We start from the raw sequence: 17,899 nt of genomic DNA, 5'->3' as shown, positions 1-17,899 counted from the left end.
TGGAGAGGTCTGGAAATCCAGGATTTCAAATACCCAAATCCAGCCTTGCTGCCTACTATGGCCTAAGTGAACCCCATCAGGTCCCCAAGGGAAACTGGGCACTAATAGAAATACTCCCAGGGACCAGGGCGGCAACCAGAATGTGTGAAGAGGGTCAACCCGACACAACAGGAAGAGGTGGGGACGTGGGGACTTGGCGAGCCCATGCCGGTCATCAGAGGGCAGCCACTGCTCCACTCCAGCCAACTCCTGCAACATGGGAGGGTGGGAACAGTGTGGCTAGGCCTGCCCATTTTAAAAGAAAAGCCAGAAATCTGGATTTGTATGTCAAGTTTTCCAGTGTTAAAACACTCCATGGACTAAACACAACATTGTTGGTGCAGAGCCCCCACCTGGTGATGCCTGAGCTAACACAGAGAGCCTTTCCAGGCCAGTGCCCGACTGTCAACACTCAGGGCTTTTGTCCCTAACTTGCCTGCAGTCCCCTGGTGAGCTGATGAAGCCATTCTGAGGCCACTCTTTGGCCTAAAGCAGGAAGCATAAGGCCAAACAGACTGAGTAGCCCATTTCCCCATATATCCAAAGTCACTCATCTCGGTCCATAAGATGGGGGTGAGGAAAAGAGAAACCAGGGAAAAGGGGGGGTTTCTCCCCAAAGGACTACAGGTCCTTGGCCTAACCCACCTCCTTCAGGCATTGCCTGGATAGGGAAGGAAGCCCAGGACCTCGTGATGGGACCAAAAGGGAGACGAGAGGTTTAAGCCCCTGTCATCTCCATCAGTCACCTCCAAAGAACATAATAAGGAATCCAAGTGACAAAATGTGCTTGCTATGCCAATGCAAGTGCAGAACAAGATTGCTCACAATGAGATACCACTTCACACCCACTAGGGTGGCAATCATAAAACAGATAATAACAAGTGTTGGCAAGTATGTGGAGAAATTGGAACCCTCATACAAGGTGGGAATAAAACGGTGAAGACACTTTGGAAAATAGCCTAGAAGTTCCTCAAAGGGTTAAACATAAAGTTACCATTTGATCCAGCAATTTCACTCCTAGATATACATCCAAGGGAATTGAAAACATGTGTCCACACAAAAACTTGTCCACACGTTTGTATTCGTTGTTTATAAGAGCCAAAAAGTAGAAAGAACCCAAGCGTCCATACACTGATGAATGGATAAACATAATGTGGCATATCCATGCAATAGAATAATATTTGGCAACAAAAAGAAATGAAGCACTGATACAGGCTACAGCTTGATAACATTATACTGAGTGAAAGAAACTCGTACAGAAGACCACATATTGTATGATTCCATTCATATGAAATATCCAGAATAGGCAAATCTATAGAGACAGAAAGTAGATTAGTGGCTGCTGGGGGCAATGAGGTGAGGGGAAGTTGAAGTTGATAGCTAAAGAGTATGGGGTTTCTTTTGAGGGTGATAAAAATGTTCTAAAACTGATTGTGATGATCGTTGTACAACTCTGTGAGTAAACCAAAATCCATTGAATTGTATGGTATATGAATTGTATCTCAATAAGCTGCTTAAAAAAAAAAAAAAAAAAAAAAGACTGCCGCCCTTAATCACCCTGTATTAAAACATTGTGTGCCCAGATCCCTCTGTCGGCATTAGCCCTTCTAGAGGAGAAGGGGTAATCTTCCCTCTAAGACCCAGGGCTCAAACTAGGGTGATCAACTGGCCTGGTTTGCTCAGGCTATGCCAGTGTTAACACTGAAAGTCCTATGTCCTAGGAAATGCCTCATTCCTGGGCAAACTGGGATGGTTGGTCACCTCAGTGCAAAACTTTCCATAGCATGGGAAAAGTTTGCCCTTCAGTGCTGCCAATGCTTAGAATTAAGTTTCTCGGTCAACAGTGCTTCCCCCTTTTGAGTATAAGTCGTCCTTGAGCTCCCCCTAAAGGTCAAAAGGTATTATTATTATTGTTGCACACATTTTGCAGATGAGAAAACTGAGATTCAGAGAGGTGAAGTAACTTGCCAGGAGCACACAGGAGCCGGGAACTGAACCCGGGTCTGTTTCCAAAGCTCAAGATGTCCCTTCCACTTATCATGTTTCATCTTATCATACCACTGGGTTGACTGTCCGACAACACCCTTGGCTTGTTCTTGTCCCCTGGGAAAGGTAGTCAAGCACCCAAACAGAAGAAGCACGAGTTTTCAGTTATGTAAGAAAAGGAGACAGCACAGCTTGGTGGCTAATGACACAGACTCTGGAGCCAGACTGCCCCAGTATGAATCTGGGCTCTGTCACTCATTAGCTGTGTGCCATCAGGCAAGTTACTTAACCATTCTGTCTCCACTTCCCCATCTATAAAATGGGAATAATAAAAGTACTCTGTGTGTGTGTATCATATAGGACTGTTATGAGAAGTAAATACATCAATAAGTTTAAAAGGCTTAGAATAGAGCCTGGCATATAGCAAATGCTGTTAGAGTTTGCTGAATAAATGAAAGTAAGCACAGAGTCACACATTCAGAAGTGGAAAGAAATCAGATCAACCAGGCAGTAGGTCCAAGTTGCAGAAATGAACTCTGACATTCTGCTCTGTTCCATCCCATGAAAATGTTTATGGTTTAGGAATTGCTAGAAGCTCCCAGATTATAGATATATCACAAAATGCTACACGGCAGTGGCAATCTGGGCAGACCCACCAAAACGGAATGATGCAATGCAACCATTGCGGACCTTCCCAGGAGCCTGCCCCACTACCTTGCCTAGAACTGGCTGGAGCCCAGGGGATCCCCTTATATCATACCTGCCCATGAAGGCAAGGAGAGTTGGGCATCCTCCCACTGGGGCAGCACCTATCACTCAGTTCTGCTCTCTGAGGGATGTGTGATCAACACCACTTTATAGATGTGAAAACTGAGGCTCAGAAATACTCAAGAAATTTGTTCAGGGTACAGTTGGTAAGGTGTAGAGCTGGAATTCAAACCTGGGTTGAATTCTAAAGCCCCTATGCTTTACTAGTCCCCCTGTATTAGTTATTATTGCTGTGTAACAAATTACCTCAAAACTTAGTAGCTTAAAACAACAAACATTTATCATCTTACATTGTTATTGAAGGCCAGACATCTGGGAGCAGCTTAGCTGGGTGCTTCTGCATAAATGTCTCTCATGAAGCTGCGGTCAAGCTGTTGGAGGGCTGCAATCATCTCAAGGCTGTACTGAGACTGGAGAATCTGGTTAGCTCAGTCACATACCTGCTGGCAAACCTTAGTTTCTTGCTGGCAGTTGGCTGGAGGCTTCAGTTCCTGGCCACATAAGCCTCTCTATATGGCTGCTCACAACAGGGCAGTTTGTTTTCTCAGAGCAAGAGATTCAAGAGTGAGAGAGCAGGCAGACAAGAGAGTGCCAGAGACAGGAGCTGCAGCCTTTTATAACCTAATTTCACAAGTGACATATGATCACTTCTGCCATCTGCTATTGGTCACATGGGCCATCAGTGTGGGAGGGGACTGCACAAGGGTGTGAATACCAGGAGGTAGGAATCTTGGGGGCCATCTTGGAGGCTGGCTACCACACTTCCCATCTTTCTAAAGTAAAACGGTATAAAACAAAAGCAGAATGGCAATATCCTTGCAGAAATGTTAGAGAAATAAGCCTTAGTCTACATTTTCTGTTGTTGTTATTTTTTTTTAACAAACATTAATTCAATTCTTCTAAGGCACTGGGCTGGGCCCCATGAACATAGGACTTAAATCTAGAGTTCACAGCCAGTTATGGCAGAAAGCAAGAAATCAGGCGAGAAAGGGAGAGGTTGAGAAAGAGAACTGGAATCAGGTCTCCATGACAATGTGGTTTCAGTTCTTCTATAGTTCAGGCAGGGGTTCACACTCAGACAACCTGGGTTTGTTTTGCTGGGCCTAGAGAACAGCCCCCACAGAAAACTGGGGAAAGGAAAATGAGGAGGCAGAGGAACAAACGTCCTTAGCTGCTTACCAATGTCTGGAATTTCACAATTAGATATTCTTTCCGTACCTTGAATTTATCAGAATGTTTCTGAGCCAGATTTTGGTAAGACAATGGGAGTGAGAAAAGAAAGAAGAGCCAAGTAAAGGAAATGTGAGGTTGAAGAGCTGGGGGACGGGGGGTAAGGGTGGTTCCTTAAAAACCAAATTCCAGGAATTTACCATTTGGATCTGTGTTCAGATAGGACCTAAGAGCAGAGGGCAATCTGAGCATTTTGTGCTGCCGGTTCAAAAACGGGCATTACATTCATTATAATCAGGGGCGGATTTACCAGTTAAGCAAGGTAAGCACGGGTTTAATTGAGTCTATTTGCCACTCTGTAGCGCACCATTTCACACGGGTTTCACCACATAGTTGATGTGGTGAAAAACAGGTGAAAGTATGCACTACAGATTAGTGAATAAGCACAAATAAGCCCGTGCGTACCTTGTTTATTGGGTCATCTGTCCCTGACAAAAATACGTTGTTGAGTCAAGGGAAAACCAGAGTTTCCCTCCCTTCCCCTGAGCTGGCAAGCAGATGAGCCAAGCCAGTTTCCTCCCCTGAAAATCATCCTCCGCACACGTTCTTGAGTCCTGCGACCCTCTGGTGCCGGGCTGAGCCAACGGGTGACCGCCCGTTTCCAGGTTCCCCTCGCGCCCACAGCGCGGTGACCCTCGCCTCCTACAGGACTACAATCCCCAGCATTCCCCCCAGGGCCCGACAGCGCCACATGACCGCCCATCGGCGAGACGCGGTCACGTGACTCAAGAAAGATGGCTGCGGTGACAGCCGAGCAGTTTGCAGCTCTCCAGATTCTGCTCAAGGTAAATCGGAGTGGTGGGGACAGCGTGCGGCGGGCTTTTGTTCCCGGGACTTTGGACGGAGCAAGAATTGGGAATAAAGGGACACTGGTTTGGAGCCATACCTTTGCCACTATCTCTCAGTGTGACCCTGACCAAGTCGTTGCGCCTTTCTGAACTTTTTAAAACCAAAACCAAAAATAGTATCTCCCCGACAGGATGATGAGGGAACAGATGAGATAACGGACGTGAAGGAGCTGTACAAATGCCCCCTACTATTAGTCTGGGGATGGCTTTCGGGATTGGTGCATCGGGGTGGTAATTTCTAGGTCCGTCTTGGGAGTTCCCCATTTCAGCCTGCACCCCCTCTGCGTTCCAGTATTGAGAAATTCTCCCCCTCTGAGTGAGGTTTGTGGTTTGTGTACCTATGAGGCATGGGTTTTCTGTGCTCACTTTGACATATCTCAGGGCCAAAGCACTCTTCTGATAATCATTTGGAAGATTATGAGGTTAAAAGGGCCGTATTTCATAGGATTTTTTAAGATCAAATTAAATGATGGATTGGAATTATTTGCTTAATGCCTGACTTCCTTTCTATCAGAAGGGATGGCTTACTTTCCTTCATAGAACTTGTCACTAGCAGACATTATACGTCCATTTGCCTGTTGCCTCTCGGTCTCCCAAGAATGTAATATCCGTTTGTTGAAAAGGCTATTTTTCGTCCATTGAAGTGCTTTTGTGCCTTTATCAGGAATCAGTTGAGCATATTTGTGTGGGTCCATTTCTGGGTTTTCTATTCTATTCTAGGTTCTCTACTCGGTTTCATTGATCTACATGCCTGTCCCTCTGCCAATACTACACAGATAATTATAACTGTATAATAAGTCTTGAAATCAGATAGACTGATTCCTCCCACTTCATTCTTCATATCAAGATTGTTTTAGCTATTCTATTTCCTTTGCCTTACTATATAAATTTTAAAAAGATCTTGTCTATAACTACAAAAAAAAACTTGTTGATATTTTGATAGGAATTGTGTTAAACCTATATATCAATTAGTGGAGAATTGATGTCTTCAGTATATTGACTCTTACAATCCATGAACATAGTATGTCTCTCCATTTATTTATATCTTCTTTAATTTCTTTCATCTGTGTTGTGTAGTTTTCAGCATACAAATCCTGTACATGTTTGTTAGATTTATACCTAAGTATTTCTTTTTTTTTTTTTGAGTGATTGCAAAAAGTATTGTATTTTTGATTCCAGTGTCCACATGTTCATTGCTAGTATATAGAAATACAGTTGATTTTTGTACGTTTATCTAGTATCCTGTCAGCTTACTTAACTCACTTATTCATTCTAGGCTTTTTTTGTAAATTCCTTGGGATTTTTTGCATAAATAATCATGTCTTCTGCAAATAGGGACAGTTGGGATCTTACATGCCTTTTATTATTTCCCTTTTTTTTTTTTTTTTTTCTTTTTGCCTTATTTCAGTGGCTGGAAATTCGAGCACTGTGTTGAATAAGAATGGTGAGAGCAAATATCCTTGCCTGGTTCCTGTTTTAAGGGGCAAAGCACTCAGTCTTTTACCATTAAGTATCATGTTAGCTGTAGGTTTTTTATAGATCTTCTTTTATCAAGTTCTATCAGTTTTTGCTTTACGCATTTTGCCACTCTCTTGTTTGGTGCATAACATTTATGGTGTCTTCTTGGTAGATTGACCCCTTCATCATTATGTATAATGTTCCTCTCTGTCTCTGGTAATTTTCTTTGCTGTGAAGTCTGTTTTATCTAATATTAACGTAGCCACTCCTGCTGTCCCTTTACTAATGCTTGCATGATATATTTTTTCCCCCATTTTACTTTCAACCTACCTGTATTGTTATATTTGAAGTGAGTTTCTTGTAGACAGCATTTAGTTGGGGCATGTTTTTTGATACATTCTGCCAATTTCTGTCTTTAATTGATGTATTCAGAGCATTTACATTAATGTAGTTACTTATATGTCAGGGCTTAAGTCTTCCACTTTATTTTTTTGTTTTCTGTCTGTTGTCTGTTTTTTGTTTCTTTTTTTTCTTTTTCTGTTTTCTTATGGATTATTCAAACATATTTTAGAATTCAATTTTGATTTATGTATAGGTTTTTTCAACATATTTTTATAGCCTTTTTAGTGGTTGCTCTAGTCATTACCAGAGACGTATATTACATATATATTTTTTAATTGCAGTCTACTGATGTCATCATTGTACCAGTTGGTGTGAAGTTTAGAAACCTTACCTCTCTTTACATCCCTTTACCTTCCCTCATTTATAATATATAGTTGTGGTAAATAGTTGCTTTACATACACTTATAACAACGTGTTGTCCGATTAGGGTCTGTGCCCTGTAGCAGTCAAGCCAATGAAACATACTCCAAGTCAGAAAAAGAGAGAAAGTTTATTAGGAGGTGACACCAGCAGGGAGCCCGACAGCAACATTGGCTGTCTTCATGGAGTCCCAAAAGACAATTTTACATTAGAGCTTATATATCATTGTTGCAAGGGTTACACAGTGTCTTTAGGCACATAGCCCACAGATGGCCGGATGGATTATACATTACAAGACAATTACAAGAGACTCCTTATCAGACTAAAGAGATACATGCCGGACATCTGGACTCTAATCTTTATGTTGGGGGTCATAAGTCACATGTGGCTGGATGGAATAAAACAAAGTCATTAACAAAAGTTTGTGGACAGGAGAAGACAGGCAAAAAAAACCTTACAGGTTAGAGTATTCATCATGGCGGTAGTTATGTCAAGCTCTCAATTGCCCTTTTTGGAAAGGAGAAAACATGGTGCGAAGTGTTAGGCTCACGCACATCAGTGTTATAATTTTTGCTGCGACCTTCAAACGTAATTTAGAACTCTCAGGAGAAGGAAAGCCTATTATATTTACCCATAGTTTTGCTCACTGTGTTCTTTCTTTCTTCCTGATGTTCCAAATGTTTCTGTTATCATTTCCTTTCTGTTTAGAGAACTTCCTTTAGCCTTTCTTCTGGGGCAGGTCTTGCAACAAAATTGGTTTTCCTTTATGTCTTGATTTCCTCTTCATTACTGAAGGGTATTTTCACTGGGTGTCATGCCATGACAGACAATATTATGTTCTAGAACATGTGTTTTCAGAGTCTGAGTTTGTTTCTTCCCCTTTGTGAATTAATTCATAGGCCTCCTCGAAAGATGTTGTTAGACAGCTGTGTCAGGAGAGCTTTTCCAGTTCATCCCTTGGCTCAAAAAAACTCTTGGATATAACATGTTCCAGCTTGTCTGTGACCCAGGAGGAGGCAGATCAAGTAAGTCTGGTCAGAAATGCCCTTTGGCCACTGAACTCTCTTCACTTGTTAGTCTCTTTCTTGATGTCCCAGTCATTGCCATGTCCAAGGAGATTTTTCCCCTGAAATGTCTGTTAATGTTACGGCAAACTTAAGGTAGATGACTTTTTTTAATCTTAGTGAATTTAAAAACTGTTGGTTTTGAACCCTTCCCTACAGTAAAGGGGGCATCGATGGGAGTACTACGCCCAGAATCAGAGCTCCTGACCATTTCCCTTTTCAGACTAGTTACCTAGACAGTGTTAACAAAAACACAACCTTTTTGTGATTTTCTTTCCTAATCTGTAACATGCTGATGCCGATAAAGTGTCAGTCGAATAGTTTAGGGCAGACTTTTTGGGGATCTTTGGGCAACTGTCGCTTCGAGGCCTGAGTGAGAGATTAGGGAGAGCAATATGCTGGGTTCCACTGGGGTGCTTTGTGTACCAGAGTCCCTCCCTCCTCACCCCTTTGCCCCACATAAAATTCCCATCTGCTCAGTTTGCCTGGTCTCAGCTGGTGGCCAAGAGCAAGAGTAATGTGGTTCATATTCAGTTATGTAGCCCTGACAACATTATCTTTCCAGGAAAAATATGTTTCTGAAACAAAAATTGAGTCATCCAAACTGACCTATGTTAATTTTTTCAAATCTGGTTGTAGCTTTATTCATTGAAGTCAGCTATAGAAAAGTAAAAGGCAGAAGCAGGATTCCGGAAGTGTGCTGGGGGCTTAGTTTGGGTTCTTCTAAAAGTAGGCCCTGAGGCAAGAACTTGGCTACAGGCAGTCATTTGGGAGATGATTCTAGCAAACACAAAGGAGAGTGGGGAAAATTAAACTGGAAAGGGAGACAAGCCAATAAAAGTGTATGCTAATGAATGGTTACTGCTGTGGGCAACTGGGATTCAGTCCTCTTTGGGATCCTCTAAGACATCTTGGGAGCCTTGGTGTTTAAGCGTTAGGCTGCTAACCAAAAGATCAGCAGTTCGAATCCACCATCTGCTCCTTGGAAACCCTATGGGGCAGTTCTACTCTGTTCTGTAGGATTGCTATGAGACAGAATTGACTCAGTGTCAATGGGTTTTTTTGTTTTAAAACACCTCACGAAAAGGAGCTCCCTTGACACAACGGTTAAGCACTTGGCTGCTAACCAAAAGGTTGGTGGTTCCAACCTACCCAGTAGCTCCGCAAGAGAAAGACCTGGCAATCTGCTTCTGTAAAGATTATAGCCAAGAAGGCCCTATGGGACAGTAATACCCTGTCACATGGGGTTTCTATGAGTTAGAATTGACTGGATGGCACCTAACAACAACAAGACACCATGTGGAACTTACCTCAGCATGTCCCACTGGAGGGCAAGGAGGAAGGAGCGTTTATTACTAACTCCCACCCCTCACTGGTCAAGTGTTAATGTCTCTGCACTTCTGGGTTGTGCCTGTCTGCAGCCAAGCAAGCTCCCATGGTATCAGAGAAAGCCCCAAAGCAGAGAAGCATATGGAGAGGCTTCTTAGGTTCCACTAGGCATTAATGGTCACAAGATTACCATAGGTTGCACTTGACTCCAGATTCACTTAGAAGGCTATGGGGTGGGCACACAGCTTCTAGCAGGGCAGCACCAGGCAGTCCTCTTCCACAGGAAGTCCTCAAAGCAGTAGTCCACACAGTCAGCCAGGAGCTCTTCTCTTTGTCCTCCCAGGTGATAGCTTAGGTGCAAGGACATGAGGCTTCTACCACCCTGGATTCAAACGCATACCCCACAGGAGCCAGAAGCTCTCATAACAGTCCTATCAGCACAGCTTCAGGTTCTCTCAAGGAACAGGTACCCACACGTGGAGAAGCCCAGAGCTGTGGGGTCCCCCCAGGTGTTTGTTCAGTCCTCCTAGTCCAGACTGATCAAAGTGGATGCTGAGGCAATTGGCCAAAGCAACGTTGTCGAGTAACACAGCTGACAGTCCACTTCTGTCAGGTTTCCAGAGGATCAGCACTAAAAAGTGAACTGAAGGTCTGATTCTCCTTCAGAAGGAAAAGGGGTTTGTTGACCCTTTACCCACAAGCAGAGAGTTCCCGGCAAGCTGGCAGCTTCCTGTGTCAGGTAGCTGCCTCTGTCTTTCTAGCAACAGGTGAATACAGAGGTGAACAGCCTCAGGTCTCAGTAGACCCAGTTGAATGACTGTGGCGGTGTGCAGCAGGCCCTCTACCGGCAGTGGGGGGGATAGAGCCCTGACCCCTAGCCCCTGACCTCTGGCCCCTGCCCCCTGCCATGCTCTCCTCACCACCAGGGCTGCCCCATCTATCCTGCAGCTACTCCAGTCTCTGCACCACCTCACAAGGCTGGCAGTGTTCCGGGACCTGTCCTCCGCCGAGGCAATTCTGGCTCTCTTTCCTGAAAATTTCCACCAAAACCTCAAAAACCTGCTGACAAAAATCATCCTGGAACACATGTAAGTGGTTATTTCTTGAGGGTCAGTTCCATTTAACTTTTATTTATGTTGTGTTTATTTTTATTCCTGTTCTAGAAGGAGCACTGGTGGCACAGTGGTCAAAGCACTTGGCTGCGAACCGAAAGGTCGGTGGTTTGAACCCCCGAGCCGTTCCATAGGAGAAAGATGTGGCAGTCTGCTTCTGTAAAAAGATGATGGCCTTGGAAAACCGATGGACAGTTCTGCCCTGTCCTATAGGGTCACTATGAGTCAGAATCATCTGGATGGTAATGGGTTTGATTGTGGTTTTTATTCCAGATGTAATAACATGTCCATTGTTGAAAAGTTAAAAAACACGGATAAGCAAAGAAGAAAATATGACACCCATCATCCCACCACCCAGAGATTAGCAGTATTAATTCTGTAGTGGCAAGTCTTTTACCCCATTGCTGTTCAGTCAATTCTGATTCATAGTGACCTTATAGGACAGAGTAGACCTGCCACATAGGGTTTCCAAGGAGCAGCTGGTGGGTTCTAACTGCTAGCCTTTTGGTTAGTAGCCGAGCTCTTAACCACTGCTCCACCAGGGCTCTGGAAAGCTTTTTAGGGCTTGTTTGTTTATTTTTTTCCATTTACACATACAGAGAGAGGTTGGTTTTTTGTTTTTGTTTTTTAATAAAATGGTTTCATGCCATTTTATAATTTTACTTTCAGTCAACAGTGTTAACATTAATGGCATTTCAGGGCAATAAATGTTTACCTCCAACATCACTTTTACTGGCTAACTGTATTTCATTCTATGAAAAAATTAGGTATAATGTAATTAAGAACTTTCTTGGTGTTGGACATTTAGGCTATTGGCAGCTTTTTACTTCAGTAAACCATTTATAGCTGAAACTTTGCTCACATGCTTAACGAGCATTATCTCTGATACTAGTGATATCAAATATATTTTGCATGTGTTTATTGGTCATGTTTATTTCTTTTTCGAATTATCTGTGTATTTTCTTGGCTGGGAAGATTATTTTAAATGCACATAAAGCAGAACTTACTATTGGTTAGCAACAGGCTTCAAAAGACCTCTCTAATATTAATAACTGATAATGCCCTATTTACAAAAAGTTTTGCTGTTTGTTAAGAACTTTCTCATACACAACCACATTTGATGCTGACTCTCTTGGTATGGCCCCGTGTTGCTGTTTGTTGTAACATTAGACAGGTCTGTTTAGATGTGTTTGGCATAAGGCTGCAATACTTTGTGTAGTAGGTGCTCAGTAAAAAGAAGGTAAATTGACCTTTTCTCTGTTTTGTCTCTGAGAACAATAGCACAACAAGATTACAATGCTTTTTTTTTTTTCCCCCTCAAGCTATGAAAACGCCCAACTAACAGCACTTATGGCCTTAACATCAGTGAGCTTGTAAAGCAAATAAAATGCTGCTTCTTGGAGGAGCGGTCTCTGTGGTCCTTTCCTGCCAGGCAGGAGGTGATTACAGGTCTGTAGATCACAGGAAGAGCAGAGGCCCGGGTTCCAGGGCCTCTCTGATCAGAAGGCTCAGTTCTCAGCTTTTTCCCATTGTTTTTCCCTCATCTTTCCCTCCTGAGCAGATCTACGTGGAGAACTGAAGCCCAGGCAAATCAGAGTGAGTACCAAGAAGTCGATCTCTCCCTTCTGACATCCTACCCTAGCCCCAGCTCAAAGTCTGACTGATGGCCAGTCTTTAACCAAAAACCAAAGAGAACTATTCTAACCCCAAACCACACAACGTGTGTTGTGGTTTTCTTTTTTAATTCCACTTTTTAATTTGTTTCTGATTATAAACTTAATATATGCATACTACTAAAAAATATAGAAATATGCAAAGCAGAAAATAAAGTACTTAAAATTGTATTACAGTTAGGAAAAAAATAAACAGTCATTGCAGTTAGTTTGAAAGATTGAATAAAAGTACGTGTTTACCCTGAGCCAGTCACAATGCTGGAATACCTTACCGGCGTTAACTCATTTACTCCTCCCAACAACCCTGTGAGGAAATAAGATTATTCCCATTTTATTGAGGAGGAAACTGAGGCTCAGAGGTTAGATAAGTGGTAGAACTCCATTCAAGCCAAGTCTGTTTGTCTATTAAATGAGCTCTTACCACTGTTGCTGAAGCTACACATTTCCTAGGACTCTGGCCATGACCTCATCTTCTCTACGCTATGTCATTTCTCATTCTGTTCCAAAAGAGATGGAAGGGTTGGCTGTTTGGGCAGAAGCCTGGAAATGCTGCCCACTTCGGGGTGATAGGGACCATGCCTTGCTGTGGGGCCTGGGGCAGTCTACCTCTCTGTCTCAGAGGCTCACTGTATGGATTAAATGAGTTCTACATGTACAGCACTTAGAGCTGTGCCTGTCACAGAGTCAAGGCTTGGCAAACACGGGTGGTATGAGCACTGAGCTGAGCTGTCCCCTCCACAGTCTCTCTGCCACGCCTGGTCGACCTGGACTGGAGAGTGGACATCAAAACCTCCTCAGACAGCATCAGTCGGATGGCGGTGCCCACCTGCCTGCTCCAGATGAAGGTATTTCCACTGTTATGCTCATTAGGAAGAAAGAAGGGCATGACTTGGCACCCTTGTAGACCATCTAAAATGCTGATCCCCAGTCCTTTGTGATCTTTAACCCCTTAAATGAAAAATAATTCAGCACCCCCTCAAATATGTGTACACGTAGTCCCCAACTTACTATGGGATTCCATTACAACAACTCTGTCGTAAGTTGGTTCTGATGTAAGTCAGATACCTCATTTTTTTTGTTTTGTTTTCATTATGAGTGCCTTTTATTATCTTTATAAATCCAGTCTTTGAACATCTGCAAGTGAACATCTGGGAATGATAACATCAGCATATTACACACTGCAACATTGCAGTGCATACTACTAACAACAAGATGTAGCAGGAAAAAAAAAACAGTTGTGGGTGGGGCTCATTGTAACTCAAATAGGTGGTAAGTTGAGGACTACCTGTATTTATTTACAAAGTATACATGTACTACTGTATTAACATATTACGGACATAATGAAGTATATACAGAAAGTAGAAATTTTAAAAGGATGGACAAACACAAAACAAATATTTTTTAAATAATTTACTGATACTTAGAAGTACCATATCCACTTAGAGGGAGGTTTAGCTTTAACAATAGGGGTGTGCATTCAGAGTTCAAATAGTCTTTTGATAATTTCAGTATATTTTAGCCAACTGCCTGTCCGTTACAGTTAGACTGCCACTGTTTGTAATGTGGCTGAGCAGGAGCACCTGTTAGCAGTTGGAGAAGTTTCAGGTCTTCCTTTCCTTGTCGTTCACTGGTCTTTGCATCGGTGGTGTTATCTTCATTCAAGGGTTCTTTTCAGGAATCTTTTTAAGCCACCTATCCATTTTGTAGGATTTGTTTAGTTAAAACTAGATTGTGTCATGCTATACCTCCATCACCAGGTACCCAGTAAGAAAATTAAGAAGTAAGGGTGCCTCTAACAACTAAGTTTTCAAATATCGTTGTTCTTACTGTTAGTTGCCGTCGAGTTTATTCCAACTCACGGCGACCCCACATATTTCAGAGTAGAACTGTTCCATAGGGTTTTCAAGACTGTGACCTTTCGGAAGCACGTCACCAGGCCTGTCTTCCAAGGCGCCTCTGGGTGGGTTAGTAAAACGTAATTTCTTCCTTTTCTCTAGATGCAAATTAATATAACTAGAAATTCTAATATTTTTCTTGCATCTGAATGTATTACGTAACGTACCCTATGGAGCCTACTGTTTAATGTACTGATGTGAGCACATGTAATGTTTTCTTACTGTAATGCTGAGAGTTTGGGTGTCAGAGAGGCGAGGGAAATCTTAGCCTGGCCTCTGATACCCATTCAGAGCACTCATTGCAAACAGAAATCTACCCAGGCCGCTCAGGCGACTCCTTCACTCTCTCCCCCAAAAGCCAAATGGCTCAAGGGCTAGGATTCTCTGTGGCTCTTAGCAAAGAGCCTCTCTTCAGAGGTCCAGCAGAGCAGAGGCCAAGCTCATTGGCCCAGGGTCCCTTACAGGGTGATAGGAAGAGAGGCAGCCTTGACCTTCTCCCATGTCCTCTTTACAGATCCAGGATGATCCCAGTCTGTGTGGGGACAAACCCTCCGTCTCAGCTGTCACCATGGAGCTGAGCAAAGAAATGCTGGACACTATGTTAGATGGGCTGGGCCGCATCCGAGACCAGCTCTCTGCTGTGGCCAACAAGTGACCCCAGCCAGCTGCTGGCCCCTCCCCCTCCACGCCTCAGCGGTTCGTCAGCAGTGGCGCACCTGTGACACGCACACTGCCCACACAGCAGCAGCTGCAGCCGACAGCAGGCAGGGTGGCGGGGCAGAAGGGGTGGCCGCCATCCAGAAGGCACAGTCCAATTGGAAGGAAGCCGCCAAGCTCGTCACCGTCCTCCTCGCTCATCTTTTTTTCTTTTTCTGAAGCTGGTGAGCAGAAGCCTCCATCTTTCACTGTTCTGTGTGACTTAATTACCACTGTGGCAGTGGGAAGGAACATTTGTGTTATCAGCTGCCTCTGTTTGGCTGTTGGAGAAATTCAGGCCCAAGGTTTGGAGCTTGTCTAATAAGTTCATTTCTAACATTAGCTCTCATTAGTTCATTTCCAGCCTTGGAACACATGGAGTGAAGCGGTAGGTAACCTAGCAGTTCCTGCTTCTCTGTAAGAGAAGCCGAGCAAATCCCACAAAGCAGTGCCACTGCAGAGCAGCCTGTGCCCTCCCATAACCCCAGAACCCTCCCTGAGCATCCCCCAGCCCTGCCGGATGCCCTCTTCAGTATTAGAAGTCTGAAGTGGCTCCTAATTCTCCAGGAAGCCATGAAGCCACGGGCTCCTTCCTTACTAAAATACAGCCACTCCAGGGCAAAGAAGTGGGAGTAATTGGAAATAAATGACATTTTTAAAATTTTCGTGATTCTGGTCATGTGTTTTGTAGCTTCTGTCCTTTCCGAAGTTGTCACTTTAGGCCAGTGCTGTCTCTCATTCTTAAAGAGGATCCCAGCCTTCCAGTTCCCAGCCAAGCCCATGGCCCACGTGTGACGTGAAACCAGGCCTATGAACCTCACAAGCATCCATGTTTCTGTCTGTCCCGTAGAGCAAGAAGAAAGCAAGGTTGATGGTCAGTATGTGCTTGTACAAGAGCTATGATGAAGGCACTTCTGTCTTAGTAATCCAGCGCTGCTATAACAAAAATACCACAAATGGGTAGCTTTAACAAACAGAAGTTTATTCTCTCACAGTTTAGGGGGCTAGAAGTCCAAATTCAGGGTGCCGGCTCTAGGGGAAGGCTCTCTCTCTGTCGGCTCTACAGGAAAGTCCTTGTCTCTTCAGCATCTGTTTCCTGCTTCTTTGGATATCTCCACGTGGCTTGGCACCTGTCTTCCCCTCTCTTGGCTTGCTTAGTCTGCTCCTTTTATATTTTGTAAAAGATTGACTCAAGACACAGCGTACACTAATTCTGCCTCATTAACATAACAGAGACAACTCATTCCCAAATGGGATTATAACCACAGGCAGAGGCTACAGTTTACAACACATATTTTTGGGGGACACAATTCAATCCATAATACACTTCTTACAGTTTAACCAAGTGAGATCATCTTTGTCACATGCCTGACACATGATAGGGATGTAGTGTGCAAAGACTTCCCCCTTCCTTATCCTGATCCCCCGCTGGCAACAGCTTGCAGCCTGCTATTGTTTTGGCAGCTTCTCAGGTGGCGTGTGGATGGAGTGGGGGTGGGTGGATGGAGGAGGTAGAACCATGTTGCGAGTGCAGACTCAGGTCAGGCAGCCAGGGTTAGAAGCAAGCTCTACTCCTCAATTGTAAGGTATTGGACCTCTAAGCCTCAATTTTCCTCTTTTTTACAAATTAAATGGGGGTAATAGTAGTAGCTACTTTATAGGGCTTTTGTGAAAATTAAATGATGTAATGTACTTAAAAGCACTTAGCATTCTTATGGCAAATTTTTAAAAAGGGCTCAGTCCTGTTAGCTTTGATTGTTAATAGGAATAAAACTAGAACGTTCTGCACTCATTGTTTCATCTGCTGTACAGGGTTGGGATAAGAATAATGTTATTTTTCTCCCTTTATGGATGAGGAAACCAGCTTGTTGAGGTTAAGTCGCCTGCTGGTAAATGGCCTCATTAGGACTTGGACCCAGATTTCTCTAGCTTTCCCTCTACCACACAGGATTCTGTAAGGAACGTGTGGTGACATTAGCACCATTTGGAAAATGCTGAGACTGAGGGAGAGATGAGAAATCTTACCTCTGCCCACCCAGTGAGACTGGGAAAGTCAAAATTCCAAGCTCCTTCTTGTCTCCTTTCTTCTGGAAGCTGAGCTGCCTTCTTTTAAAATGGTGGCTCTTAACTCTTTAGGGGTCAGACCCATTGTGGATTTGATGAAAACTGTGACCCTTTCTGTAGGAAATGAACATTGAGTTTTTGCATGCAACGACAAGGGTTTATGTACCCAGAAGCACACCCATTACTTCCAGGTTGAGAGCCCCTGGTGTTACTCCCTGTGGCCCGTAGACAGAGATCTCCAAATACCTGTTTCTCTCGGCCTCCCATGGGCATCCATGAGAAACTCACCTGAAGCAGGGAGCCCAGCACAGGTGCCTTGGACAGTTGGACTCTTCTTTAACCAGATCTACCTGAACAGAGCCATCTGGGTGCATGGCATATTGAGGGCATTCAATCACTAACAGGAGAATTCAATGAAGGTTTGCTGCCCTTCACCTCACTTGCTCACGTAAGGAGTTTCTTTTCCATTTTTAATAAGGATGGATTGTTTTAGATGCCATATTTCTGGTTGGTCAGACTCTCAGAAGGACTTCTAGCCTCAGCCTGTTGATCTCAAAGGAAGTTGTTATCTGGTTTTCTGATAGTATTCTGGTGTGGCAAAGCAGCTGTATGCAAACCCTGCTTTACTTAGGGGGCAGCAATGATAGGCCCTCTGTGGGAACTATGTTCCTGACTGTACAGCACACTTCCACCCACCCAGCCGCCGGGCTGAGCATATCAATCCTGATCAGGACACATGTCCCTGGAGATTGGTCAAGGGATGGGTAAAACCAGCTGCTGTTGAGTCAACTCTGACTCATGGCAACCCCACGTGTGTCAGAGTAGAACTGTGCTCCATTGCGTTTTCAGTGGCTGATTTTTCAGAAGTAGATCACCAGGCCTTTCTTCCAAGCTGCCTCTGAGTGAACTCAAAGTGCCAACCTCTCAGCAGCTGAGCATGTTAACCTTTTGCAGCACCCAAGGACTCCAAGGGAT

The 17,899-nt window shown here is 43.8% G+C and overlaps 1 protein-coding gene across 1 annotated transcript; it reads left to right on the top strand.

Moving 5' to 3' along the window:
* Nucleotides 1-4,746: 4,746 nt before the first annotated feature.
* COMMD9 (COMM domain containing 9) lies at nucleotides 4,747-15,855 on the top strand. Its single transcript, XM_004369803.2, has 6 exons — nucleotides 4,747-4,808; nucleotides 7,991-8,116; nucleotides 10,433-10,572; nucleotides 12,158-12,192; nucleotides 13,011-13,114; nucleotides 14,679-15,855. Exons 1-6 carry the CDS (start codon nucleotides 4,758-4,760, stop codon nucleotides 14,817-14,819), a joined length of 597 nt encoding a protein of 198 aa, XP_004369860.1. The 5' UTR covers nucleotides 4,747-4,757; the 3' UTR covers nucleotides 14,820-15,855.
* The last annotated feature ends 2,044 nt before the right edge of the window (nucleotides 15,856-17,899 follow it).

The sequence above is a fragment of the Trichechus manatus genome, unplaced genomic scaffold (genome assembly GCF_000243295.1).
Source record: "Trichechus manatus latirostris isolate Lorelei unplaced genomic scaffold, TriManLat1.0 scaffold00006, whole genome shotgun sequence".
In the NCBI taxonomy this organism is placed as follows: domain Eukaryota; kingdom Metazoa; phylum Chordata; class Mammalia; order Sirenia; family Trichechidae; genus Trichechus; species Trichechus manatus.
Note: the sequence above shows the minus strand (reverse complement) of the source record. Positions and strands in the feature narration are given on the sequence as shown.

Coding starts and splice junctions, on each gene's coding strand:
- COMMD9 (XM_004369803.2), top strand. CDS start 4,758: ATGGCTGCGGTGACAGCCGAGCAGTTTGCAGCTCTCCAGATTCTGCTC. Junction 8,117..10,432: donor CCCAGGAGGAGGCAGATCAA/GTAAGTCTGGTC, acceptor TCTATCCTGCAG/CTACTCCAGTCTCTGCACCA. Junction 13,115..14,678: donor CCTGCCTGCTCCAGATGAAG/GTATTTCCACTG, acceptor TCCTCTTTACAG/ATCCAGGATGATCCCAGTCT.